Source organism: Columba livia, chromosome 3, assembly GCF_036013475.1.
Source record: "Columba livia isolate bColLiv1 breed racing homer chromosome 3, bColLiv1.pat.W.v2, whole genome shotgun sequence".
Lineage (NCBI taxonomy): Eukaryota > Metazoa > Chordata > Aves > Columbiformes > Columbidae > Columba > Columba livia.
In genome coordinates this window covers 25,334,495-25,361,801 of record NC_088604.1, presented here as the reverse complement: position 1 = coordinate 25,361,801, position 27,307 = coordinate 25,334,495, and the positions used below count along the sequence as shown (strand labels likewise).

Genomic DNA, 27,307 nt, shown 5'->3' with positions numbered 1-27,307 from the left:
CCAGATAGAACTATTCTCCATAACCATGATTTGCATGAGAAGCTCAGTGAGAAACACGTCTGTGGCCTCCCTGCGGCGCGGCAGTGAGCTCCAGCCCCAGCTGAGGGAGGGGAGGAAGAAAGGAGGGAGGAAAAGAGGGATGGAGGAGCACTGCTCCCTGGCACGTAGCCGGGCTGTGGCGGCTTCAGCAGCTTGGCAAGGCTGTGGCCTCTCCATACAGCAGAGATGAGGCGTCTCGCTGTCGATAGCTGGCACTCAGCCTCCCCACCAGGTTGTCCTTCTGCCTTCCCTCATCTCGCCTGACCGCTGGATAAAGCGCGTGATTTGCTCTTTCCTGTGAAACTAATGCTTTCTCTAAAGGTCCCTCACAGGCACTAAGAGAGCGCTTTGGTGTTTTTAAATGCCTGGTCTCTCGGAAGCCCCACTCCAATAAGAGAACAAAACCTTTTTTTATGCCCGAAGCAGCTTGAAGTTTTCCTCAGTAGATCATTTTAACACTGTCTGTGGGTTCTTCTTGGCCGCCCACACCCCCTTGGGCAGCATGTGGTTACACTCCTCCATGCCTGACCAGCGCCTCATCCCGGGAATACAGTGTTCCAAACTCCAGACAGTCTTCTCCCTCTCTCCTATTGTTGCACAGAGGGCGTTTACACTTTTCCTCACCTACTCCTGGAGGTTAGTTTAACTTAAACTTGATTCTGAATGTCTACCTACTTGATTAAAACCGTGGTCTTAGATGGCAGAAATCGTGAAGCTGGAGCTTGGCTGCCTCTGCCACTCTCCCTTGTGAATTCTTTGGCGTCTAATAACAGAACAGTATAAACAAACTACTAAAGATCATTTGTGATGATATAAAAACTGAAAATAGACATTATGTGGCAGGCTTTCTCTCCATGGAGATACTGGTAGTGTTTCCTTCTACCCATCGCCTACTCTCATCAAACCTGTCAGAACTCCATATAATTGAATCTTTGGTCCCTCTGTCAAACTTACTTTGAAACTGGTCAGCAAGCTCAAAAGTTACTGGTGGAAACAGCCAGGCTGACAAGATGACTGCTTCATCCTTCACTGCACTAGGCACTAGCTAAAAAACAACCTGCAGACAGTCACAGGGCTTAGAATCCAGGCAGGCTTTGATGCCGGTTCACTGCAGGGTGATGGCAGCACAGGCATATTTGCTGCTGCAGGTAGTTGTGATTATCCAGGTAAACTATATAACGTAGTCTTTTTTTCATCAAAATAGTCTCTTCATCTCCATGATGACTTTACCAGCTGCTGTCCCATCCTGGTCCTGTTGATAAATGCAGTCATAGCAAGAGAGCAGAAGTCCTGCTTGATCTTAGCCTAAGTGTGCAGGCTGGCTGCGTCTATTTAGCAGGCACTGACTTGGGAACTTGTAACTACTTCCACCGAGGTCACTGTTCCTACACGTGATCGCCTCTAGCTGTCAGCCACAACATAACTTCCTCCGATTCAGAGACAAAAGTCTTTCTCCCTGTCTGGTTCTTGCCTGTTCAAGGAATCAAGCCTGCTCGCAGGCTTGGGCTTCAGGAAAGCAACAGAGCAAAATGAGAGAAAGCTTAAGTTCACACACATCTTCGTGTAGTTCAAGATCACTTCTACATGAAATGTGGGTGGTTCGGGAATAGCTACAGTTAGGATTGCCTGGCCAGGCTGTACATCATTAACCCCAAACACCTCATGACAAAGGCAAACAGCCAGCGCCAGGGAGACGGGGCAGCCGGTGTCCTCCCAAGAACAGCCCGGACTCCTGCTCAGCAAGAGACTGAGCCCGACTGTGGTGGGTTGTCCCCACAACCCTGCGGCTGCTCCGTCCCAGGGCAAGTAGTGCAGACGGACGCTTCTGTCATTATGGCTTCAGCCCACCCTGCTTTTAGCAAACCAAACCAGCTGCATAGTCTGCACATTTCTGAAACGCAGGGGCTCTTGCAAAGCTTGTGGGCTCCTACTTCTAGCCACATTTTCAGCCTTTCATCACTCTAATACCCCTTCATTTTCAGTGGTCCTTGCTTACTACAGCGAGGCAAAAATCACTAAATTGAAGGAGAGTGCAGCAATGAGTTCTCTTGGGTCTTTTGGAAATCCGTAACTCAGACTTGACTGTAAAACTGGGATAACAGTAATCTTTTCTCTGTTCATAAGTTCATAACTTTGTTTAGGTTACGCTTGTTCTATAGCAAATCATCTTCCAGGCCTGATGAGAAGCAGAACAGGTGCAATTTTAGCAGAGGATGATCAGGAATGCTGCCATACTGAAGCTCAGAGATCAGCAGCTGATCAGCAGTGCGCCCCATCATTTTTCTAATCTTGTGAACAAAAGTAACCACATGCTGACAACACGCTACATGATTTTAGTCTCATAAAAGACTCTAAATTAGAGCCCTTCAAGAGGAAAGAAAGAAAAACTTGATTCACTGCATTGTACACACCCAGACAAATATTCACCTTATCATCAGACTACTTTTTATGGTAGTTTTTCAGGTTCTACAGACTTCAGTGGTTTTCTTATTTTTTTATGTGAAACATTTAAAAAGACACACTTCTTAAAGACCAGGTTCCAACCAAAATTGCTGGCACCTGTTTCATCTGCTGCTATGAGTGTTAACCTCCCCACTCTTCCCACTTTATTACCGCTGGGAAATGCTGCTGACTTTAATATCTCTAAGTTTGTCTTTCCCAGACTTTACTTTCCAGATCACCATCTGTCTAGACACTGTCAATTACTAATATGTGTCCTCCAGGTGAGTTTAAAGGTACTCAATATTTTCTTCTCCGTGTGATTAAATTTCCAGGCAGCGCTGAACCAAGCCACTATATTCACGTTTGTCATTTAAGGCAGATGTCACATTATCCAAAACAAATTGAAGACCTTTTCATTTATATATATACATATATATATATATATATTATTTTTTTTTACTGCAACCAAAGTACAGAAGTTGTGGAAAATACCCTGAATTACAAAGGTTTTCTTGTGGGTTGTATAATAGGAACAATCTTTTCCTTGGGTATTCCCTCCCATATCTCCAAAAAAATCAGTCAGGTGTGGGAAGAAGGATTCAGCTGCAGTGAGTTATGAATTAACATTGCTTACTATAAAGAGAAAATGGAAAAGCTTCTGAGAAGCAATTAGAGGGATCACACCCACCCCTATATTAATCTGTACAGAGAACGATTTGGCTGTGCTGGAAGAAGAACCATTACGTTTAGCCTAAATGCAGTTCCTGCTAAGTAACTTTTGGTGCAGCCGCCCTTTCTGTGCAGGGGGGTTACGGAGCGCGGGTCAGCGCCCCAGCGGGCACTGAGCCAGCTCTGTGGGTGCTGCTGTGGGCGTCAGGCGGCCCAGGACCCAGCTCTTCATCCTGCACATCGTGTCAGACACGGTGGCAAAAAGATTAAGCTCTGTCTCCATTTTGATCTCCAGTGCTGCTGCTCTCAGAGAAGATGCCACAGTCATTGGGATAGGTCATCTAGGGGGAAAAAAAACAGCCAAATCTAACCTCCCTGACAGATATACTCTGAATGAAAACTGATTGTAAATTATTATTACTTTCACACATTTATCAGATTTCCTGTATAATTTGAAGAGATTTGTGCCTTTTCCTCCCACATGTAGGAACTGAATCCCATTCCCCACCAGTCCTGCCCTGAGCTGTCTGTTCCCCGTTTGTTTCAAAAGCAGAGTCAGCTGTTTGTATGACCACAGTTCAAGTCAGGAGGCAAAGACACTGGGCTTCACAGAAAAGAGAAGAAAAAGGACCAATATTTTGTACTTTATTTTTTCTTCAAATGTGCGACTGAGAGCTGATAAAAATTAATGTCCCTATAAACTTATCTTAATTGGCCAACCCAGGTTAATAAACACCAAAGTGTGAAGTACCAGAGCTAAATCCAATTTCTTGGCAGTGTAGGAAGGAGCAGTGAGACAAACCTGCAGTATCTTCTTAAAAATATGAGAGGCTTAAGATACACATCTGCTCAGCACATCATCCTTTGTCATGTAAGGATGTTCCCGCTTCACGTATTGGCTGCTTCAGATCCCATCCCCTCCTGGAGTCCAAGATTCAGATACTTAAAATCCCTTTGAAGAACTGGCCTTTCTGTTTAGTCCCATTCAGTTGTGTTACCATGGACATCTCACCAGTGCAGAAACATAAGGAGCTGAACGCTTGGTAGGTTAAGTGTAATACAGAACTATTGCTTGTTGCATTTTCTCTATTTTGCCTGTAATGTTCTCAAATTTTAAGTAAGTTGTAGGGAAAAATAAATACACTCTGTTTATTAAGTACAAAAGAAAACTGCGGCACGCCACCTCGTGGCAGAACAGCAACATTGTGCACTGGTACCAGTAAACACGTATCGGGAAGCCGCATCCCAAAGCTCTTCTTTATTACTAAGCTGCAACGACCTGCAGGGGTAGTGCTACTTTGAGGGGGTGGGGAATCAATCAAGCAAATTCCTTTCCAAAAAAAGTCTGCAAACGAAACCGGGCAGAACTTCTGTTTTAGCAATCTCTTACCATTAGGGAAGCAGAACTAATGAAAATAAATTTATTTCGGGCATAAACTTGGCACAGAGACATGAAGGGGTCACAGTGCTTGTACTTATCAGGTGAAAATTCATTAATTCAGAAATAAAATGTGTGGAAAAAATGTCTACTCATCTTGTCTTTGCACATTAAAGAAAAATTTAACTTGTCAGGACTTTATTACTTTTGCCTTTCTCAGCTCTGCATCATATCCAGCTATTTCTCATAGAGCATTCTGATGCTAAATTAATAAAGGTGCTGCAGACATCTTCAAAAGTTGTCAGAATACCTGCAGTTGCCCAGGTGAGAAGGCTGTCAGTCCTACGAGATGCAGGAGTATTGTCTTCAGAAGCAGTCGTGTTTCATGATTATTTTTTTTTCCTATTCATACTTTGAATATGTGTTCCATAAAATACTATACTGTAATTTTAACACCTGTTTCTTGCAGCCTGGAATGGTAAGTGCACATCCGCTTGGTGCATCGGGACCCTTTCAAGTGGGCTACCCTACCAGAGCTGACAGCAGCTTTAGCTGAGACACAAAATGCCACTTTTAAATAGCCCCAAAAGTTCTGTTTAATAACAGACTCTAGTTTCTCTTCCAAATCCTTTGTTTCAGCCAACATTATCTAGGACTTGCGGTTTTAAGAATTATTTTAAGGACTCAGGAACTATACTCTGGACCAGACAGAGGTAAGGCGAAGAAGCACTAACTGCTCCTTTTAAGCAAACAATTACACGAGTCATTTTCCTAAGAAAGCTGCTAGTTTTAGCATAAAGCACAAAGCTTGACTGTCAAACGGAAGTCTTTGATTTCTTTACAGGTGCTATCAATACTCAGTAGCACACGTAACATTAATTTCTGAAATCCAAATTGTTCTGCAAATGTATATAAGCTTTCATGTTTTTCTTATCTTGGACAGTAGAAAAGACAAAACTGAAAAGCACCTCAATAGCTCAACCCTTTTAACATTGACAGAAGTTTCCAAATACACTGGGCACACATTCCAGGGGTATTTTCTTGGATTAAAAGAGTCAAATACTGACTCTATCGTTTTCTTTCTCGAAACAAAAACCTTGTGTAAACGTCATGTGTTTTTGAAATTCTGACCAGCTTGGCTCATGGTGACCGAGTGGACCAGGAGCTGAACTCAGCAGCTGGGAAGCGCCCACAGCTGGAACTTCGCTCCCAGCACCAAACCCCCATCTCTGCTTCCTGCCCCTTCTACAGCCCAGCACCACACACAAAACCTTTAACTGCTGCTCATTGCTGAGTGAAGTCAGCCTAACATCTGATCATCTGGGGATCGTCTCTCCACAAAACTGTCCACTCTAATACAATGCTAAGAGAGCTACAACTCTGATAATCGTGTCTCTGTCACCTCTTGTAGCCCTCCTTCCATTTTTGTAAGTGAATTTGTCTCAGCTCATACAAGAAATTCTTGGGGAAAAGGACTGTATAGTTATATACCTTATTCTCTTATTCAAGTTACAAATAAAATTAGTAAAGGGCAATTTCCCAGCAGTAAACTAGTTACACCAATGTCTTCATATGGTAATTAAAAGGAAAATAAAACTAAATTATAAAAACATAAAGCCTCTAGCAATGAAAGCCTTGTACTATCAAAAACCACTAGATAGGATGAAGAGCAACTAGTCACCCATTTATTTACTGAAACAAGTACGATTTTAATAGATGCCCATGGACAGTAATAGTATCTGCTGATAAACTACTCTGAGAGACAAAACTAGCTTGACTTGCTTGCATTGCTAAATGCAAAGGAACAAGCATTTAACCACAGCTCAGTCTCACAGATAGAAGGCTCACGCAATTTTTCTTGGTGAAGGAATATTTCACATAATCTTAAACACTCATTGTCTGAGACTTCTGTTGAATCAACATCTCAATTTGTAACAGATCTCAGCGTATACCAGGATGTTACCTAGCTTTTCCTTTACACCCAGAGTATACAGGGTGTTTCAAAGAGATGGACTCAATTTGCATTGCAATTCAGGAAGAAATTTGGTCCATGTTTTTGAAACATCCTGTATTTCAAACACATGGCCAAGGAAATTAAAAACAAAAGCTTAGAAGAAGCAGGTAAATCTTGGTATGAAAAGGGGTTTGAATTGAAAGGCTCTTTTATTACATCCATGGTACTGAACAATGGGTACTGGACAAAGCCATACCTAAACAAAAAATTGATATCGTCTTGTGATTCTTGTGACAAAACTTTTGACACTTCTCAGCAGGAACAATCAGATCTTTGTCTTTCACCCTCAACAAAAGTGTAGGTAACTAACATCTTTCTCTGTGTACAAACTTGGCAATATTTCAAAACATGAAGTTGAAATTCTAAGCAATCATTTTTCCCTTCAGCAATGAGAACACAACACACTCCTTATTAAACAATGTATTGTATGAAGTCATAGTGCAACTGCTGTCTGAGGACATTAGCCCAAGAGGCATTGTAGCCAGTCTTATTGGTCTAGCTAGAAAAACTACAGTTTCACCTCCTCGTGCAGAACTCATGTACCTGAAAGCTTATCTACTTCTCTCAGACAACCTGTGAACAGCGTAACAAACAGGCATTAAGAGGCTAATTCTACCTGTCAATCCTGCCTAGCATGTAGTTTATGCATGGTAACTCCTACCCGACCATCTTTAACTGTATGACAATAATGATTTCTCAGCAAAATAAGAAATTGCAAGGGATTGCAGTTTCAAAATCATGATTTATTGATCTATTTTTAATCACGTAGCTCCTTGCAAAGATACACTTTATAAATTATGGAACAAGTCTAGTTCTTTCCCCAGCTTTCACATTTCAGTCCTCAAGCCCAGGTCAGTATTTTGAAATGAGATGTTCAAAGGTAAATTAAGCAAAACAGCTTTAAAAAACTACACTAAAAAGCTTCAGTTCTTTTAGAATCAAAGATACATATATAATAAGCAGCATTACAGTGTCTGCACTACCCCCCCAGTTGATACATGCCGGAGAAGCAGCGTACAGTACCTGCACCAAACCTCAAGGTACACTTCATGATTAGCAGTACACAGCACCTGAACATCTACAGCAGCCTCAACATTTATCATAGTACAACAAATGCTCAAAGGATTTACAGCATCTGTAGCGAGGTTGGATGAAGGGTTGTAACACATTCCGATCACGTCCAAGTGAGCCCTGCTTACCTGTGCCAATGCATGTGTGGTACACACCAGCACTTCGCAGTATGTGGTGACACTCCCCACACAGAGCTGCGTACCCTGCAAACTCGTCCTACCGTACAGAACAACTCACTGCCCACAGCCCTCTGCGCCCATCCTGTCGAGAAGGCTCCACTCAGCTTCCATCAACATCAAATTACACGTGTGACCAACTGACATCACTGCATTGGTGCGGATGTATCTCTGCAGTTACATTTTCTACTTCATGCTTGCTTGCCCTTCATTGTTTTTTCTTAAGGTTGATGTTGACAAAATGCCAGATCTTAAAGGCAAACAAAATAAGTTTAATTTAAAGAAAACATTTATTTGAAGTTATTTTAAGCCACACAGTTTAACAGATATAAGACAACTTTCTCCCCTTCTGATTTCAAGCCTTCACCAGAGATCACATACACTGTCCCATGGACAGTGAGATTTTCCTATAACAATTCCTTTTGGACAAGCCAGTGTCCAGGCAGATGAACTCACATTTTTAACAGAGCGATTTATAAAATCTGTTTAAAAACCAAAATGAATACAAACAACAAAACTTTGTTGCCAAATTCTTCAAGCTTGATCTCAAAACAAAACCCCAGCCATTCATCATCAAACAGAACATGCTGCCTTCAAAAAACTCCCCAGAATTTCAAAATGTTCCAAATATATACACATTTATAACTTAAGTGCTCATTAGCTACAACCTTTTATTCATGCAAGAATTGTGAGAGGAAAAGGTGTTTCTTAGAGCGGCTTCTCTGAAAATGCAGTAAAACTCTTCACTCGTGCAAAGAACAAAGGACTGTACATTTTGTCGATGTCAAAAGTAGTAACAGCTGTCTCACCAGTCGATCTGCAAAGGGTACCATAAGAGTTAAATTAGAGACAAGTTGCTACTCAAGTCCCTCAATAAAGCAATCAAGTTCCACAGTACAATTGGTACTCCAAATTACAGCTGGAATACATCTTTCATACTGCCTTGTTCTGAAAGCATGTGAATGTTGGATGAATCACGCTATATAGACTATACTTCTATATAAATACCAAATAAACCAGTTTTTCCTTCCGTTCTTATTAGCTCCAAGACTTGAAACAGCACAGGATGTCACTCAAGTCACCATATTAATATTGAAGTAAAAAATCCCTTTTTATTTGTTTCACTTAGAACCCTGAATTCAGAATACAGAGGGACAGCAATAACTTGTATGTTTACAGAACTTTTTAAAAAAGAAACCCAAGTATTTCTGAATATCAGTGACCAAAATCATACATCCTCCCAGCTGTGTTTTATACTCATCTTTATTCTAGTTTCAAAAGGATACCACCAGGCTGAGAGGTACAGCAGAACCTGAGCAGTACAGAAACTTCATAAATTACGTCTGAAAGTATTAGTTTGTATAAAAGCAATATTTGTGTTTATGGAAGTTACCTATACTCCCAACCACCAGTAGTTTACTTCCTAGCTTTTATATACTTGCAGCCCAATAGCTGAGCTATGTTCCTTTAAAAACAGACTGAAAGACAAGGCCTAAATCCACCCTAAATGCCAACATCAAACATCTGGACATCCAACTTGCCAGTAATTCAGTGTCAGGTGCAAGAAGAGTGGCCACGGTTAGCGATCAGAAGGGCTGGTCTCATGCCCATATTTTGCAGTGCTGGATTATGTAGTTTGTAAGTGTTACAGTTCTCACATGATGAGTGCAGACATTTCTAGCTTGCACATCCACAGAGAAAAATAAATATACCTTACTGAATATGTGTTTTCCACATCCCATTACTAGCACCACACTAAGTCATTCAAACCTGATTCAGTTCTGAAATCACCCAAACACTGTTCGTAAATCCTTGAAACAGCTAAAATACTGCAATTCTACTACTGAGGAATCTTCCCATACCATTAAAAAGTGTTACTAAAATCTTGGGATTTCTTAAAGTAGAACTTCATTACAATATATCAAATCAGGACCAGCTACTGTTTTCAGGACATTCTGTTAAAGCCTCTGAAGTCTCAGTCTTTTACATCTTCTGCACTTAGTGCTGGACAAATCAATGCCACCTGTTTCTACAGTTAAGTATCCTTCTTTCATCTTATTCCCCATGTACTTACTTGTAAGTTATGTGACAAGAATGATGTACCCAGACAAGTTTGTTGAACCTCTGTCGCCCACTGGAGCACAGCTGCAGTCCTACATGAAAACTGTGATCTGTTTCTTGCACAGGAACACGGCGGAAATACCTGTATTTGTGGTAGTCAATTGGTTTCTGTACAAAGAGAAGAGAAGAGAAAAGAAGTTTCATGACATATAAATAACATATTGTGCGACTATTTATCCCGAGGCCTAAGTATTGTTAAATTCTTATACCTAAGGCTACGTACTGGTATTGATTCTATGATTCTAAGATACATCAATTTAGCTGTTAATTACGGAAGAAGTTCTTACAGAAAGTAATAGAAGTTTGGAAGGCACCACCCAAACTATGCAAACTCACTGTTAGTGTAACACTTGTAACTCTTCACAAGTTTCTCTTGACAGACACTGTGTTAATCTGAAAATTTTGTGATGTAAATAAATTGACCAAATCATTCAGAGTTCAATTAATGAATACTGCTTATTTAGTTTTATTTAATGCTGTGGAATATAACTGCCAGAGTCTAAACTGATCTCAGAAAACGACCTCTTCATCCTTCCCTTCTGTTTGTTAACAATGTTAACAAACTACCTAAATAGCATCACATATAGCCATTAAGCTTAAGGGGGAGAACTATTGCTCAAATGTGAATGAGATATTTATCTGTCTTAATAAAAAGGTTCTTACAGATTTGGGAAAAGGTACAATAAATTACGATGCCAATTTATAATTTAATTTTAAACCATTTAAAAATGAAATTAATTTTTTAATTCTCTGGTGTAATGCAAATCTTCAGGTGCCTTAAAATATTTGGTCTGAGAAAAAACTTATTAAAAAGCCACCTCTTTAAACTACTTTTCCTCTATTCTCTTTTGCTACCTACCTCTTCCTTTTTCTTCATTAATACAGCAAATACTTTGGTTTGATTGTCCATTTCCTGGGAAAGGCGATAATGGCCAAGCAAGATTGCATCCGTTCTGGAAGGTTAAGAGGAGGAGAGTGTCAAGGACATAAAAATATTCTCTGTCTCAAATGCAAATGTTCTCTGTCTTATAATGCAAATATCAACAATTGAAAGAGCACTGACTACATATCATAATCAAGGACATTTTTTAATTTCCATTTAGTAAAGTAGCAGGCTCACTGATGATACGAATCAATGGAAACATTTTGGAAAGTTGCTTTTAATTTGTCCAGGTAGGACAGTAAAAGTGAGTGAGTCACTTCTACCCAGTCCACTGCTAAATATTTTCAGACTTCTGGTGAACAGCTCAAACGTGTTCTGAAGTCACAAACAATTTTCTATGTTTTTAACAAGTTCATGCAAACATCAAAAAGAAATCAAGCAATGATTTAGTCATATCACACCAAAATTTTCACTCTACTTCAAACAGTCAAGAACTGCGAGAAGGCAGTCAAGAACAAAACAGTACCTTTAAAAGGATTCTAAAACCACCAAGCTAATAGCACGTATTATTCCATCTACCTCCTCTAAAAGTTGAAAATCACATAAACTGCAAAGGAAATCTACTTACAGTAGCAGGACCTTAAAATGAAAGATATCTTTGCATAAAGACCAAATTTTAATATAATAATATTGTATTTTAGTCTTGTTTTGTTAAGCCAGTATATAGAATCTGAGACAGAGGTAAATACAAACTGCCAAGTAAAAGCAAGATGAAAACTGTAGATACAAGTATTTTACTTTAATAACCTTGTATTTTTAGTCCGTAAGCGAGGAACTATAGATTGCGGATCTTCAGGAGTTGTTAGCATCATAACTTGGCCATCTGGAAAGAATCTCAAATACCTGCAAGAATATAATTACACAATACAAACCTAGAAAACAAATTATTTTTTCTCTGATTTTTTTTTTTTTAATCACAGGATATTTCCCAGAGGATACAGAACTTGGTAGGTAATAAGATTTGAAAAAAAATATTTCTTCATAGGTGATATAACAGCAAAAAAAAGAAATCCGAAACCTAAAGAGAGTTCTGAAGATTAAAAGAGCAAATTATGAAGAGTTATGAAAAAGGGCAAAAGTTCAGGAGTTTTGTCACCTCTAATCAAAGCGAGAAGGCTACCCTGGAATCAAAACTAATCTCAAGTAAGTTTCTCCATTCCTAGCATTGATTGAGACAAATCAACAAAATCTTAATTACAGTATCAGTACAGAATGGACAATGTCATATGGACTTTTTCAAGTTCTGGGATCTGATAAATGTTTACAGTACTGAGATACCATGCTGATGTTTGTGATACTACAGAAATAGCCTCAGAACAGACGGCAGAAGGGAACAGCAAGATGAAGAACAGCAGAAACACAGGCTGAGGAAATAAATGGCAAAGTATTTACAGCAAGTTGAGAAAGCCCAGCCTCTTGTTATTTACAATTGGTTACACATAAGTCAAAAGAAAATTATTTTAAAATAACTTGTTTTCTCTCTGCTGAAAACAATTATTATATCACAAATGTAAAGTAGAAGTGATTTGGTGAAAGAAACCTGTGGATGAGTATTACTGTTGTTATTGTTTAAGCTATATCCAAGTGAAATGGTATAACTGAGGATGAAATGAGTTTCTAAGCCCACCTCTAATTATAATAATAAATCCTAATTTTTAAGACCTATTCTCAAAAATATAAATAGCTTTACACACTGTAGTAGTTCCACTGAGTTTTACAGAATGATTAATGTTTGTGATACCAAGGGCTGGATTTAAAGAACTTAAGAGAGAGAAACATTTCACTCACTCATTGTACTACAGTTCTACCTGTAATATTCCACTTGGTGCCACGCTCTATAGAAACCATCAAGAGATTGTTCTCCTTGACGTATGTATTTTGTCTTGCTGATATATACGCCTACAGAAAAGGAAGATAAAAATACAAATAAAAGTTAAGTACATAAAATATTTACGATGAAAAAACAAATAATATAAAACTTTTTATTTGTCTTTTGTTACTTAAACACATGAAAGTTTTTTGTTTTGTCCCTTGCACCCCTCCATTCTCTTTACAGATGTTCTACAGATTCAAATGCCCAAACGAATTCAGATTAGGTCTAATAATGACGTTATAAACACCAAATCCACCTGATTGCTTCTGTCACGGTTACATGCAGTAAAAAATACAACTGTTTCCAAAAGTACACCTTACCATCAAATCGAACACGAGGCCTTTCCAAAAACATTTCCCTCCAAGAGGCATATGGAACAAGCTTATTGCAGCTCCTGCCCCATATTTTCAAACAGACTTGATGCCAGATTTCAGGATCTCTAGTGAAAATGAGAAAAAATAAACCTCGTAACTTTTTCATGAACCTCGCTTAGCTTTTCTATATCAAAGTAGCACACTCCATTATTCAGTTGGAGGCAACTAAAAGAAACTTTATTGAGCTATAATAGCTCATAATTTCAGATCATTGACTAATTTACTTAATCCTGGAGTTTTTTAAAGCCACTTCCTTCTCCCAGTAAAATCCAAGAACACAATGCCATTTTCAGCCAAGGGCGGAACAAAAACATTGCAGCAGCCAAGCGCTCCTCTGTGTGGCCATATGAGGATGACGACACAACAGACATTAGTTTGGAGACCTTGCAACTCTGACTTTCGAACATGGTCAAGCAAGTAAGACTTTGAGCAACTTTTTCTGTCACAGTGAAGCCATCTATCTAACCTATCATTTAGTGGTGCATTCAAAAGCTGGTTGGCACTGTGAGGAGTGTAACATGAAAATTGCCATGGGAATAAAAAGTCCTACATGTACAATTTAGCCACCGAATGGAAAAGGGAAGGGAAAGGAAGAGGGAGAGGGAAAACAAACAAAAAAACCCCACAAACAAACAAAAACAAAACCCACAAAACACCTTTCCAACACAGGCAATTTTGCTCTATGGATTTATTATCCACTTCTCCATACTGTTTACATACGCTTAAGCATAAAAAAAGCTCTTTTCTCTTCCTTAGAGTAGAGAAGATTCACTCTAGATAACTTATCTGCAATACCTGGCGCAAATGTAAAATCCTCGACAAACAAGAGATAATTGCTCTAATGATCTTAGGTCCAAGTCACTCGAAACCACCCATCGGAAAATGTACATTAGTACTTCCATAGGCAACACTGCAAAGAGAAAAAAAACCCTTGTTAGATGGTAACCTGTAAATCAATAGTTTACCTATAATCCCAGGGCTGACCATTACTGAAGTTCTCACTTGCCGCAATAAAATGTGAGTTCTTCACATTGTAGCCAGATGCCATGAAAAAAAAATGTTTAACAGTCACTATATATTAGAATAACAAAAGAACAAAAATCAGGGGTTGAAAGTGTATTATGGTAAGATTACAGGATAAAACAGTTTCAGAGTACAAATATCCACAACTCTAAAGCATTACACCAAAACTTCCAGATACATATTGCACATCCACAGTGCCTCCAAAGCAGTGTTTTCTTCAAACTGTCCTAGTGTGTCACATTACCTCAAAGCATACTGCTCCTGCATGACAAGAGAAACCAGCTCAGGTCAGGTTCTGTGTTGGAGAAGAGGTCCTAAGGACAACCTATTCACCACAAAATTGATATGATACCACTTTATATGTTGTGGTACAGTTCCAGTGTTTTAAAATGTTATCACACAGCATTGTTGTGTTGAAAGGCTTTTTCTAACATAATACAAGATGACACAATTCTCATGAAAGCTCCACAAGATCATATAAAAAATTTTTCACAGCACTAAAAGTTCAGGGAGAAAGCCCTGGGAAATTAAGCCAAAATTACATCTAATACCTTTCTGCCTCTCTAAGTCTTTTCTGTTGCTTCAGTTGTGTATAATCTTGTTCACTAATAGCATCAGGAATTATACTTCATTTATTTTCAACCACTGCTGCTTCCCAGAGCCCATGGTTGCAACTGTATCACCACATGCACATAAGACTCGATGATTTTACTTAGTCTAACTGCTTTGAGATCAAATGGAGAAAACAGCTGAGCGGCACAAAAATACATTAAACAGTATAACTAACTGTAAAATCAGTGGTAGAAACTGCAATTTAACGGAATTCCGATTGTTAGTAAAAAGACACGCTTCTTAAAAAATTGTGTTGCTGCACTCCCACAAATCGAACGAGACGGTTTTTGCTATAAAAGTTGATGAAACTTAAGTCTCACATTTCAGGATACTAACATGATAAAAAGTACATACACGTCATTGGGCACCAGTTTCTGTAGTCATTTAACACACATCTGGTTTCATGGATCTGACTTAATTCTACATTTTATTATTGACAAGTCATAAATTTGCTATATTGCCCATATTTGCAATCATTAAATTAATGTTCCAATATAAACAAAAATTGTGCAGATGCCTTTATGGCTACAAGATACAAAACAGTCTCTGAAAATTTAAGAGCTCTTCAGTATCTGAGCTCTTAGTGTCTTGGAGAACAGGAGACACAGAGGCTTAAAAATCTGCTGACAGGTATGCATGCATCTGCCATCCTGACAGTCACCGGTCAGTCAAAGCCTTTGATTATCTATCTTACAATCCATGTTTCTAAGCTGCTAGTAAACTAGGAATTGTTAAGACACTTTGCTCCAAATACTGGGTACATAGTATTTCTGGCAAAGAATGCTATCTTAGTCCAAAGCCTTACTCGTGTGAAAGAAAAAAACAAAAAACCAAACTACCATGAAAAATTCATGATACGCTAGAGAGGGGAAGTAACTATATTCAGTACATCAGTTCCATACAGAGGTCTGATCCTGTGCTGTACTAAGCATTAACCAGTATTATAACATCAGGAACACCAATAACAAGTAAAATGGAATAGAGGAAATCAATTCATCCAGATCTGCTGCTTCATATTGTTCCAGTTTTCCTTGGGCTGCTGAGGTTTGTGACTCTTGTACCACTGTGATGACCAAGAGAGCCTACCTTCCAGCCTACCAACTTTTGAAGCAGACATCATGATTTGAACAGTTGTCACTCTGCTATAAGGAAGTTGGTAAACAAGACACTGTGATACTGTGACACTGTAACACAGGACTGGCAGGAAGGCTAGAAAGAGACTAAGACTGCTGCTCAATGAGACATCTCCTGACATCACTTTATAGCAATGTCTACAACATCTTGACTTTGCTTGCAAAAAAACAGAAGATGCTTTTCCCAGTGTACAATGCCATAGTTGTTAAAATAATTTTTAAAAATCCCATTTGCTTTATGTTTGACTTGAACAGCTTGCTGCATTTATTTTCCTTCCTTGAGCAGAATAGAGGAGGCCAGGCCACAATTTCCGAGAGCAACTAATAATCTGGGATGCAAAACACACATGTTTTAGAGGCACCTGATTTTAAGAGAGTTCATAGCTTACAAGTGCTCTCTGTAATTTAGATCTCATAAGGAAGTCCTAGGACAACTACCCTAGAACTGAAGCACTGAAAATCACTAACCCTCAAAGGCCTTTCTAGCCATATTATATAGTCTTGCTGAACCTGAAAATACATTTGTTTGAAAAATCTGATACAGAATCAGATAAAAACAAGAAATGCATTTATGCATATTCTTCACAGAACAATTGTCTCTTATTCACAATTAAGAATTGTAATAAATATTTATAAACCAAACCAAAAAAAACCACATTTTACTTTTTCAAACATTAACTGGAAGGAAAACTGGAATACATGTACTTCAGCAAGTCTGTTTCTTTAAGATGCTACTTTTAAGTACAACTCTGATCCTGAAAAATTCTACTTGTCCAATAAAGGCAAAATCACGTATGAGAAAAATATCTGCTTAGCTCGTTAATGATCTTTTTTTCCCCTCACATCTAACTACAGAAGTAAACAGATATTGTGTACACTTCTTTAAAGGTGGCTTTAGAATGAAGGAGACCAATGTCTTAATAAAGTCTGAGTGAAACATCTCTATAAATTCTGCCCCTGAACTCTTACAGAGCATCTTATCTCATACCTGAGATATGGGTCTGGCTGACATCAACTTCGGGCTGGCAAAGTTTGACTGGAGATTCCTGAAGAGTTAACTGCTGCTGGAAATCCGACAGGAGATCAGCCATTTTGTCATCCTCTTTGTTATCCTCGACACTAGAAAAGGGAGAATGCCAACACAATTGGACAAAACACACCAACAGATGTCCATATCTTGGCATCAATTCGCTGTCTTAACCTCATTCAATGTAGTTGTCTCCTGTATGTTTTTAAATAATCTCATTTAATCATATGATAAAACAACTACTACAATCCTATCAAGTCCATTTACATTTTACTGGAACCAATCTGACAGTAACACTTATTTTTTCATTTAATTCCAGTTTATTTTGGATTTGAGAGTACATGGTTCACTGGTTTCAGAAGTCACTGAAGATTTGCCTGTCCCCCACTGAAACAGAAAACCGATCTTTTGCTTTGTCTAAGATAGGCCATATGCGGGAAATAATTTACCGTAATTAACAGAAAGCCATACTTTGTAATCCTTGTTACAATGTAGGACACTGAAAACAACTAAGGATTTTTTTTACTCTTGCATTATTCAGTCAAGAGTGACCTTCAGCGTGTTTATTCATCAATTACGAAGGAAAACTTTCATTTAGGAAAACTACTTTTTACCAATGTTGTAGACAGGCAGACATAAAGAAAATTCAGGAGCAAGAACAAGATGGCAGAACAGAAGCAATATGCTTGCTATTCGTCAGTAAATTTGAAGGATTAAAAATAAAAGAACATTACCACATTAAAAAAAATAATCTAAGTTGTATGACATAATATGATCATTTAATGGGCGCATTCTTGCTTGCTCCAAGTAACCACAAATTACACAACTCTCCTTGATCTCATCACAAAACGCTTTCTTTCCCCTGCCTTGGTATACAAACTAGCTAAGGGATCTTTCAGTCACTTTTTAATATTATTAAATTCTGCTCTAAACAAGTTTGATCAAACGAGCTGAGAATGCAAGAAAGCAACTAGCAGACCTACCAATGGGTTTAAAGAATTATAGAAAAGACAATTATGTTTGGGCCTGTCATAAAGAAGACCACAGTAAGATGTTGCACAACACACCTTCCTTTATTTTGATGAGTAGGATGGCCAGTCTCAGGCCACACTGTAAATTGCTTTTTTTCAAATGTAACGGTGTAATTTGTTTTTTCCTCAGCAAGATTGTATGGAACACCTACAACGGTAACTCAGAAAGCAAAAGCACAACTAGAGTCTCTTGAAAAGTCACACCTCTACAAATACTGCTTTTAAACAACAATTAAGAATACTGGCTGTTTTTCCTCCACTGTCACATAGTGCACAGGACGGTGCAGCAACATTTACAAAACTAAATGAAAATTCATACAGTAAGTGGGAAACGGACAGAGAGGCTTAATTAAGGGAATGAAGAGAGTGATGCTAAAATAAGAAAATAATCCTAAAAAAAACAATTTTTGTACGTGACTGTAGTTTATTATCCAATATTTTTCCTAGTGTACAAACACACAGCAAAGATGTCATGCTAGCAACGCATTCAGAAACTAAAGTAACTTGTAAATAAAATACTTAGCTCATCTCACTCTTTTATACTGAGTCAACTACTGCGTTGAAGCTACACTGCCCCGGGGCAACAATACTGAGCTAGTAATACCACAAGGACATGGTTGTACTTTACTCTTTTATTCTCAGTTTTCAAACTCTTGATTTCTTGTAGCAATCAGCAGCGTCTACGTCTGCTGTCAGTAAGCTGTGAATTGGAAAGCTCTGATTCATGAACTTGTCTTCAGTATGCTGAACTGTAACAGAAGTTTTGGCCCTAACCTGAATCCTGTCCTTAAGACTTGAGCTCAAGTTAGGTCAATCTTAAACTGCTACACATTTGGTGTGTTGAGGCTAGGGGTATTCTCATGACCAAAGACCAGACTACTCAGACTACAATCTATAAGCTTCTAAATGTATTGCCTTAATTATTGGAAATGTTCCAATTTGGCTCTGTTAGTCAGCACAAGAACAGTAGTATATTTCCTTGCTTAATTACAATGCTTATTCCATGGAACAAAGCTTTTAACAATTTATGTTTTTGCCATCTGCAATTTTGTGGATGATCCTAAATGTATAATTTATAAATCTGAAAATCAGAGGTCAAAAGTAATAAAATGATTGATGCTTGTTTGTTTGTTTTTGTTTTGTTTTTTTGTGTTTTTTGTTTGTGTTTGTTTGGTTGGTTGGTTGGTTGTGGTTTTTGTTGTTGGTTGGTTTTGGTAACAACATAACTATATGTAATCCTTACATGTGAATTAACAAACAAGATCAATACCTTCTTTGAACTAGAGTATAAAAAAGCCCTCCTTAGACTAATACATCTGTAAAACTTTCTATAAAGCAGTCTGTTCAAATCACAGCAGACAAGCTATTCAAATTTTAAGAGACTTACAACTGGGTATGACAGCAGACCATTCACCTGCTTTAGAAACAAATTTTCAGGTTTCAGTACTCCTAGGCACTTAATTAGTAAATTTTCATACTCACCACCTCTTTCCAACTCCATCACCATCTGGGGACCGTGTGTAGGTGATCTTAAACTCTATGTCAGGTACAAGCTGCATGGCTAGACGATAAAACTTGATGGCTGAAAAGAAAGGTTTAATGTTTAAATATGTCTGATGCTTATACCAGCTTATCAAAACAGAGATTTTTTTTTTCAGAGAGATGGCCTCAGTTATAGGAATAAAAAGGTAGAAAATGCCTTCGCCTAGTAAATCTTATTTAATCTAAACTGATAAGGCTTATGTTCAATAAAGAAGAGAGGCATATTGAACATCTATTTCTAAAACTAAAGACTTCATATATTCTTTCAGAGTGAAGAGCTCTCAGATGTATGTCAGCTTTTACAGATTTGCCTTAACCACTACAAATTCAGTTATGGAGTACAAAATTTTATATTAAAACATTACGAAGACCTGATTTCCTTTGTTTCCCAGCACTTACAAAGCTTTCTCAAAAAGTTGTGAAGATTTTAGGCATTATATTCGTAAGAAACTATGGGGAACATGAATGAGAATTTGAAAGATGATGCAGGTACGCAGTATAGTACAAATAGTCATTCAGCCCTACATAACATTTAAAAGCTGAAAAAGATCATCAAAATATTGTTGTACTTTTAAAACATCAACAACAGAAACAAACCAAGTAAATTTTACTGTGGCAAAACCCTGAGAACTACAGAGGGCACAGAAGCAAGCCACTCAAGCCACTGAGGGTGAGGAACCCAACTGGAGGAGAGCAGCAAGCACAAGACTACAGGAAAGGAAGGAAAAGCAGACCGACCAGGCTTCTTACAGCAAAGTCGCTCTGCCTTTAACACTGCAAAGATGCCGTAACACTGAATAAAGAAACAGGCCCAAGAAAATCACCTTCTAGGAAAAAACTGTTATTTAAGCTGCAGAATGTCTTTTTTCTGAGTTAACTCTGTGGATCCTCCTTAATTTAAGTACATTCAGTCTTTTTAAATACCAATATTAAGATCATATATGTATTTATATGTCTCCGTATTCTCTCATGGTGATACCAAGACCAGAGGGCAACTCTCCCTCATTTTGGACCCTTAAAAACAGAACAAAAGCCAAAACAAAACATCAGTGAGTTTGGAAGTCAGAATTTGACACACTAATGAGTCTAAGAAGCACAAGTTTGGGGCAAGTAAGTGTTCCTATTTCCCTGAGTTCATGTCAGCACTGGTGACTGACAAGCAATATCCTTTGGCTAGTGAGGATGAGGAAAACCAGCAGCCAGCTAAACAGAGATCAGCCTCAACTTTAGCATTTAATCTTGCAGCAAGGCCTGTACAGTACTTCAACATAAACAAGCTGCTGCACTTAAGTGTCTCACAAACATCAGGTATCAGCATATCTCAGCAGCAGGCTGAAATGTCACTTGGATTCTAGCGACCCAGGTCTAGTCAGCAGATCAAAGTGTGGTCAGCAAACAGATGTCCCAGCATGTGCTCAGCAATATATTTGTGTCTGGCGTAGGACTGTGTCTCTAAGGTCTGATACAGGTGTATGTACAGAAACAGTTTTGTTTTGTTTCTTTAAGTCTCAAACCAAATTCAACTGAGAAAGAATGGATTGATATTCACGCAACCCAGATGTCTAAAACACCTTTGTGAATGCAACTCTGCCGGCTGTTACTACTTTTCCACTGCTGTATGCAACATACAAGCAATGCACTCCAGCAGATGAAGCTATAGCTTCCATTTTGTATACATAATGCTTAAATAGGCTGCTTTCCTATTTTTTTTAATTTACTTGGCAACTGTTGGTATGAAAAAGCTTAGTCAACCTTAGAACTACGATGGTTCCTTTTATAGCAAACTTGTTTGCTTATCCGAATAACTGAGCTCTCAAATTACTAGTAGCCTGCAATTTAAGTTCACTGGCATCATGCAATCTTGCACATAAATCAGAGTGTTAGATTCCTCTGCATTAAGGGTGTCTGTTGTAGACCTCCATAGTACCTTCATAAAGGGCCCCATTTCGCTCTTCTTCCACCGCCTTCAGGAAAAGTTCTTTTGCCTGCACAATACACGATACAGAACACTTCTTAAATTCCTTACAAATACAAGTACATTGTCACTTGACTTATTTTTCATCTTATCTACTGTACCCTGTGAAGCAGATTAATAAAATAATTCCACAAATAAAGTGAGAAGACATACTCGTGATACAAGCCATAACTGGAATTCCCAATCAACAAACTACCCCCGTTCCTGTTACTTTGCCCTTACCCACAGTCTTTCAGAAAGCAGATGTGGAAGGTGACACAAAGTGAAGTATAAAAACTAGAAAAATCAGTGTAGCATTACGGAAAGACATTGGTATGGGGACAACAGGTTAAACACCTCTGTTGTTTCTCTAGATTTAATTCAGCATTAGCTTTTAGGATAATTATACTGCCACATTAACACACTCAAAAACCCCAAAATTATACTTCTCTTTTTTTTTTTTGTACCTTTTCCTCTTTTGCTATCTCCTGTTTCCCTCTGCCATCTACAGACTTTACTCCAGGTCCTCTCGAAGATGCTCTGCATGGCAGAGGTTCCAACCCACTAGAACTCATACCTGGGGCAAGCTCAAACATCCACTGAGCTCTGAACATCTGAAGCTCTGCCTAGAAAATCCAGTTAATTCTGTTTTAGTATCACATATTCAGATATCTTCTGAGAAGAAATTACAAAGTACAAACACAAAAAAAGATTTTCAAAATTATGCTTTACACTTCCAAGTCTTAAATAGTTTCAGTGAGTTTAGACACAAGAGTTAGCAATTGTTTTATACTATTTTTTTTAATGCACAAGTACTTTTTCAACCTCATTCAATAACAGAAGCGCTTTTATCTGGACTGTTCACCTCAAAAGAAAAAATGATGTTTCAGGAAGAGGTTGTTAGCACTAAGGTAATCACTTACGACTCCATAGAAAAGTATTCTTCCTACACACAGTGTTTGTCCTTGTTTATGCAGAGTTCTCTTAAATAAGAAGTCCATTAACTCTTGAAATGAAAATTTAGAAAACCTGATTTTTTGTACACAAGCATAGTAAGCTTTATTACGATCAAAGCTGTCATTTATATAATATACAAGAAAGACCTCACACTCTGTTCTCTTGTAAAAAAAAAAAAAGGACTATGCTCTGTGCAATAAGAAGTTATAATTCCTGTCATGCATTTTTTTCAGCATCTTTGAAGTTACCCTTTACATGTCCCTTCCAATCATCATGACTTCTGGGGGGCAACTACATAGAAATCTAGTATTGTAAGAGAACTCACTTTTCTATCAAACTGTTTTTATCAACTTTCTGTTCCAGAAGAAAGTGACAACTTAAACTGGAGTTTGATCCATACAGAAACTGTTGTCCAATTTCTACAAATAAATTCTTCAAATAAATTCCAAATCTGTCACAAACTTTCTTTTCATCTCCACAGACAACTGAAGGCTGAATTTGACATTTGGAACACAATGCAAAATTTATCTATTTTGCTTTTGGAGGGGCACACAGATCAAGCATTTGCCAGATCAACAAACATGTGGTAACTAAAGGAGCGTAAGTAATGCAGCTTAAATCACAGCAGTACTATGTTTGTAAAAAAACACTAACATGAGAGACACACCTGAAGATTTGCTTCACCGGATCTTTCATTGTCATCGGTCCTTACCAAATCAGAGTGACAATCTTCTTCAGCCTCTGCCTAGTAGAGAGCAGTCAGACATGATTATACAGTCTGCATAAGTCCCTATAGCACATTCACAAAGCATGACTGTCATGGACACTCAAAAAAAAAATTAAGCATGTTCCTCTTTTCCCCACCCTGCACACCTGCCCAACAGATCAATCTTAATTGATGATAAAAATTAATCTTAAAATACTGGTATTGTTTGCACTTCCCTATTAAACAATGAAGTTGGGTTTTGCATTTCAGTCACATCAATCCAACACAGTTTTGTATCACCTGAAGGCTTATATGCTATAATACCAGAATAAATACACTTAGTGTCTAAGTCAAAGCATAGAACCAAAGCTTCAGTATTAAACAGTGGTGTGATACTAATTAAAATTCAATCACTATCTTCTCATTGTAAAGATAACCAGTAGTTTTTATTTGTTTAATATTTACAAAAGCACAAAAAGACTAGTGCTTTGCCTAAGAATACTTTATGAAAATTATGGGATAATATGTGCAATTTCAAAAACTACATGTGAAAGTAAAAAGAACACAAAAAGACAGCATGAGAACTTGACAGCTGGTTTTATTTACAGTACTCCTGTGAGACAGGTTACACAAATAAGACCTTAAGTAAGACATTTAACTAAATTTAACAGGGTTCTACATAGGAGATAGACAGCTAGTTTAAGAGCAAAACTTAAAAACATGCAAATATATTCTCATTGTCAAATATCTTTAGATTATGGAACCTATACTAAACCAAATAAAAACTAATTCTGATTGTCAGTGATGAGCCACTACAATTACAACAGCATCAAGATGTCAGCAAGGAAAAAAAAACACTTCAACAAAGACTAAGATATTTGTTTAAAGTTCTTCCTGCAGCTGAAACATCCCAGTTTTTCTGTCATTCTGCCCTGAAATTCTATAGTTCTGCAAGTACATAAAGCAAAGTGAGATGATAAGAAGGTAAACCTGGCATTAAGATTACCACAACTACTTAAAAAAGTGCAAATCAAAGCATTCTTGTATTCAGAAAATTTATAAAATTTTTATAGCATCTGGAAGTTCATGAACAAACTACACTGGCAAACCTGATGAGAAGGCAACATTTAATCTCTTTGTCTTGGTGATAAGCACTTCCCTGGAGCTCGGCTGTAGCTCTTCTCCCTGGTTCCCAAAAGGACCACAAACTTACAGGGCTGGTCATCTATAAACTTATTTTCACTAATGTCTCAGTCAATTTATCTTTTACAATTAATAATGCAGTGCTGGTTGGTTAAAATAAACAGATATTGCATCTGTTTTTACACTCTGATCTTAAGGCTGTGCATTTTTAATTTCTCGGTGGAAAAAACAGTTAAGCCAGAATGCTCCAAAGCAAATCTGTGCAAGCAGCAAATAACTTAGAAATTTCATGGTTTTTCATTCCAGAATTTGATTGCAGGCAGTTAATGTCCTATGAGTACAGGAATCCTATCATCACATTATTTTAGCATCCAGGGATTATGTCTACACTGGCCAAGCGGAGATACCTAGGAACAAGCCAGAACTGAAATGGATGCCTGTAAGTGCATTATTATGGCGCTGGGCTGACACAAATAAGGCCTACTCCTGCCTGCGCAGCATGCAAGGCTTCTGGTTCGCAGCTGAATTCCGTCTAGTCAGCTCCCAGTCTGGGCAGAAAATGCCTGGTTTTATCTGCAAAATGCAGAGACTAGTGAAGTTATTTCTAAACTATATCAACACACTATCTTCTTGTGCATAAAGGCACACCCATTATAACCTTTAACTCATGAAGTCTGTAAATAAACTAATTTAAGAGCAAGAGTTCAAATTATTTAGAAGCTTATGAAGCTGGCTGAAGTTTGCCTCGTGTTCAAAAACTTTTTGTTTCAGTAATCTGTTTAAGAGTCTTGATTTTCCTCCCCTTGTCTCTGTTCAACTGCCCTACTTCTCCCTCATTTCTGAGTCAACTGTCAATCACAGTTCTGGACCAACTGCTTCCAAAACATCATTCAACGCTCTTTAAAATGTAAATGTGCTCTGAATCAAAACAAAAAAAAATACACCATACTATGAAGATCTAGTCCACAGCCCAAAAGCTGCCAAAAAACATCACAAAGTTGATTACAACCAAAGTTTTGGTCTTCATCATTATTTTCTCTGTACTGAGTGCACCTGTGATCTGAAGTCTCTCATATCAAAGGTTTGTCCTCTGGCAGCAGTGGCAGCTTAAGTGGTCATCCCTCTAAATTCAACAGTAAAGTAATTCATTCACATAGCTACTGCATGGCTAACTGAACCAGAAAAATGATCTCTATTAACAACCTCTTCACTATTTGATCTGCTGAAACCCTATGGTTTTGCTAGAACAAATGAGCAAACACAGGTATCGCTGAAGCAAGGATCTTCAATAACAGACAGATCATGAGACCACAACTAAAGCAGGTTTTAACTTGTAAAAATTGTCTCCATGTCCCCCACTCGACACAATACTTAAATTGTAGTTACAGTTTCTGAAGCTCACAGAACACTGCACTGTAACTGCTACTTGGTGGATAGATCTAATGGATTCATCTTTATGCTGCTGGCCTCCCTTCTGCTATAAGTCAGTTGTCATATGGAACACTGACTTTATCCAGCTTGAAAGTGAGACATCCTTAGTGTGTACCCATCAGTTCAAATAATTTTCCACGAGAAAAGTGGTAGCCAGTCCAGCGACCAAAAGGTCAACATGTCAAAAGCAAACATCTGAATTAGACTGCAACTTGTAAAAAGAAGTCAGCTGAGTTGATTTGATTCTGATTTGACTGCAAAGCTTTATAAATCATTTGCCAAATGCAAAACTATTTTATTCGCCCAGCTTTAACTCTTTTGCAATCAATAACTGCATGCCAGTTTCCTCAGAGCACAACAATCACTTACTAAACTGTCTGTAATGCCGAGTCCTTCAATAGTTCAGATCTTTGTTTCAGCTAAAGAAAGCCAAGATCACGAACAGTTCAAAGCTGACTGTCACCAACTGAACACGGCTACATGTGAACTGTACTGAACGAAGGGATAAGCAAGCACGACTTAGCGAAACAGTGACTGATAGCTAATGTTCTGCTTGGTATTACAAAAAAAAACGAGGAGGTCTCTCAATTTTTCTGTCAAAGCAACACTGTGTTAAAAAAGTAGTTGTAATCATAGTAGTAAGGAGTTTTAAGAGCTCCTGAATTACAGAAATAGTTTAACTCTGAATGATCAAGTTCTCATCATGGATACTTGAACCCACGTTGAGGTGCAGTTAGAAAAGCAATACTGAACCAAACAACATTCCTGATATGCTAAATCACAAACTCAAACGCAGAGTGCCTGGCTCTCAGACCCCATTAAATTACCAAGTGACTTCATGCCATGTTTTCTGAGGAAAGAAAGAGAAAGGTGGGCCACGCCCATCTGTAATGTCACAGGGATTTGCTCCGGTGTTTCTACAGAGAGCCACATCGGTCCCGAACCCAGCAGCCCCACTCATCAGCCCAAATGCCCCAGCGGAAGGCGGCCGTGCCTCCGTGCGGCGCAGTCATCCGCCCTGCGATCCCGGCCACGACCCCACGCAGCCCCCGGGCGTCACGGCCGCCCCGCGGGCAGGCGGACAGGGCAGGGCTGCCCGGCAGCAGCGGGGCTGGGGGCCGCTCCTCCAGCCGCCGGGCACACACCCCGTACCGCCCCAGGCCCCTCGGCGGCGGGGCCGGGCCGGGCGGGCCTCCGCCCGCATTTGCCACAGCGGCCGAGCCCCCACCGCCGCCTCCCGGTTCGGTCCCTCCCCCGCCCCAGGCCGCAGTGCAGCGGGGCGCAGGACACGGCCGGCCCGGGCCCGCTCACCATGCTGCCAACGCTCGGGCGGCGCTGTCCCGTCCCGGGGGTCTCTGCCCCCCCCGCTCGGTCCGTGTGTCCTCCCCGCGGGGGGAAATTAGCAGAGTTCTCGGTCGGAGAAGCGCACCACGCAGCGGGAGTAACTGCGGGCCCTGCGTACGGCAGCCATCTTCCCGGCGAGTGAGGGGCAGGCGGACCGGGAGCAGCGGAGACACGCGACCAGACAAACCCGCAAGGTCAGAGCGCCGCCTGACGCACGGGCCGCTCTGAGGCGCGGACGCCGGCCGCGCGGACTACTCGTCCCAGCGTGCACCGCAGCCCCGCACCGCCTGTTCTGCTGCAGCGC

The 27,307-nt window shown here is 39.2% G+C and overlaps 1 protein-coding gene across 4 annotated transcripts; it reads right to left on the bottom strand.

Annotated features, from left to right (window-relative positions):
* Positions 1-7,264: 7,264 nt before the first annotated feature.
* On the bottom strand, positions 7,265-27,278 carry FBXO9 (F-box protein 9). 4 transcript variants are annotated; one of them, XM_065056081.1, is made up of 14 exons: positions 26,971-27,278; positions 23,047-23,124; positions 21,890-22,048; positions 21,396-21,453; positions 19,409-19,508; positions 16,857-16,987; positions 13,896-14,010; positions 13,047-13,165; positions 12,662-12,752; positions 11,601-11,696; positions 10,770-10,863; positions 9,864-10,018; positions 8,458-8,606; positions 7,265-8,039 (listed from the first exon to the last, which is right to left on the bottom strand). In XM_065056081.1, the coding sequence occupies exons 1-13, from the start codon at positions 26,971-26,973 to the stop codon at positions 8,498-8,500; spliced, it is 1,308 nt and encodes a 435-aa protein (XP_064912153.1). In that variant the 5' UTR covers positions 26,974-27,278; the 3' UTR covers positions 7,265-8,039; positions 8,458-8,497. The 4 variants fall into 4 exon arrangements, with proteins under 4 accessions (XP_064912153.1, XP_064912152.1, XP_064912155.1 ...); XM_065056080.1 differs by having other exon boundaries at positions 7,265-8,606; XM_065056083.1 differs by lacking the exon at positions 21,890-22,048 and having other exon boundaries at positions 26,971-27,228.
* Between the last annotated feature and the right edge of the window lie 29 nt (positions 27,279-27,307).

Excerpts from the sequence above, each read along its gene's own strand:
- FBXO9 (XM_065056080.1), bottom strand. Across the intron at positions 13,166-13,895 it reads GGATTTTACATTTGCGCCAG|AGATCCTGAAATCTGGCATC; the intron begins GTATTGCAGATA and ends CATTTTCACTAG. Across the intron at positions 12,753-13,046 it reads GCCTCGTGTTCGATTTGATG|GCGTATATATCAGCAAGACA; the intron begins GTAAGGTGTACT and ends CCTTTTCTGTAG.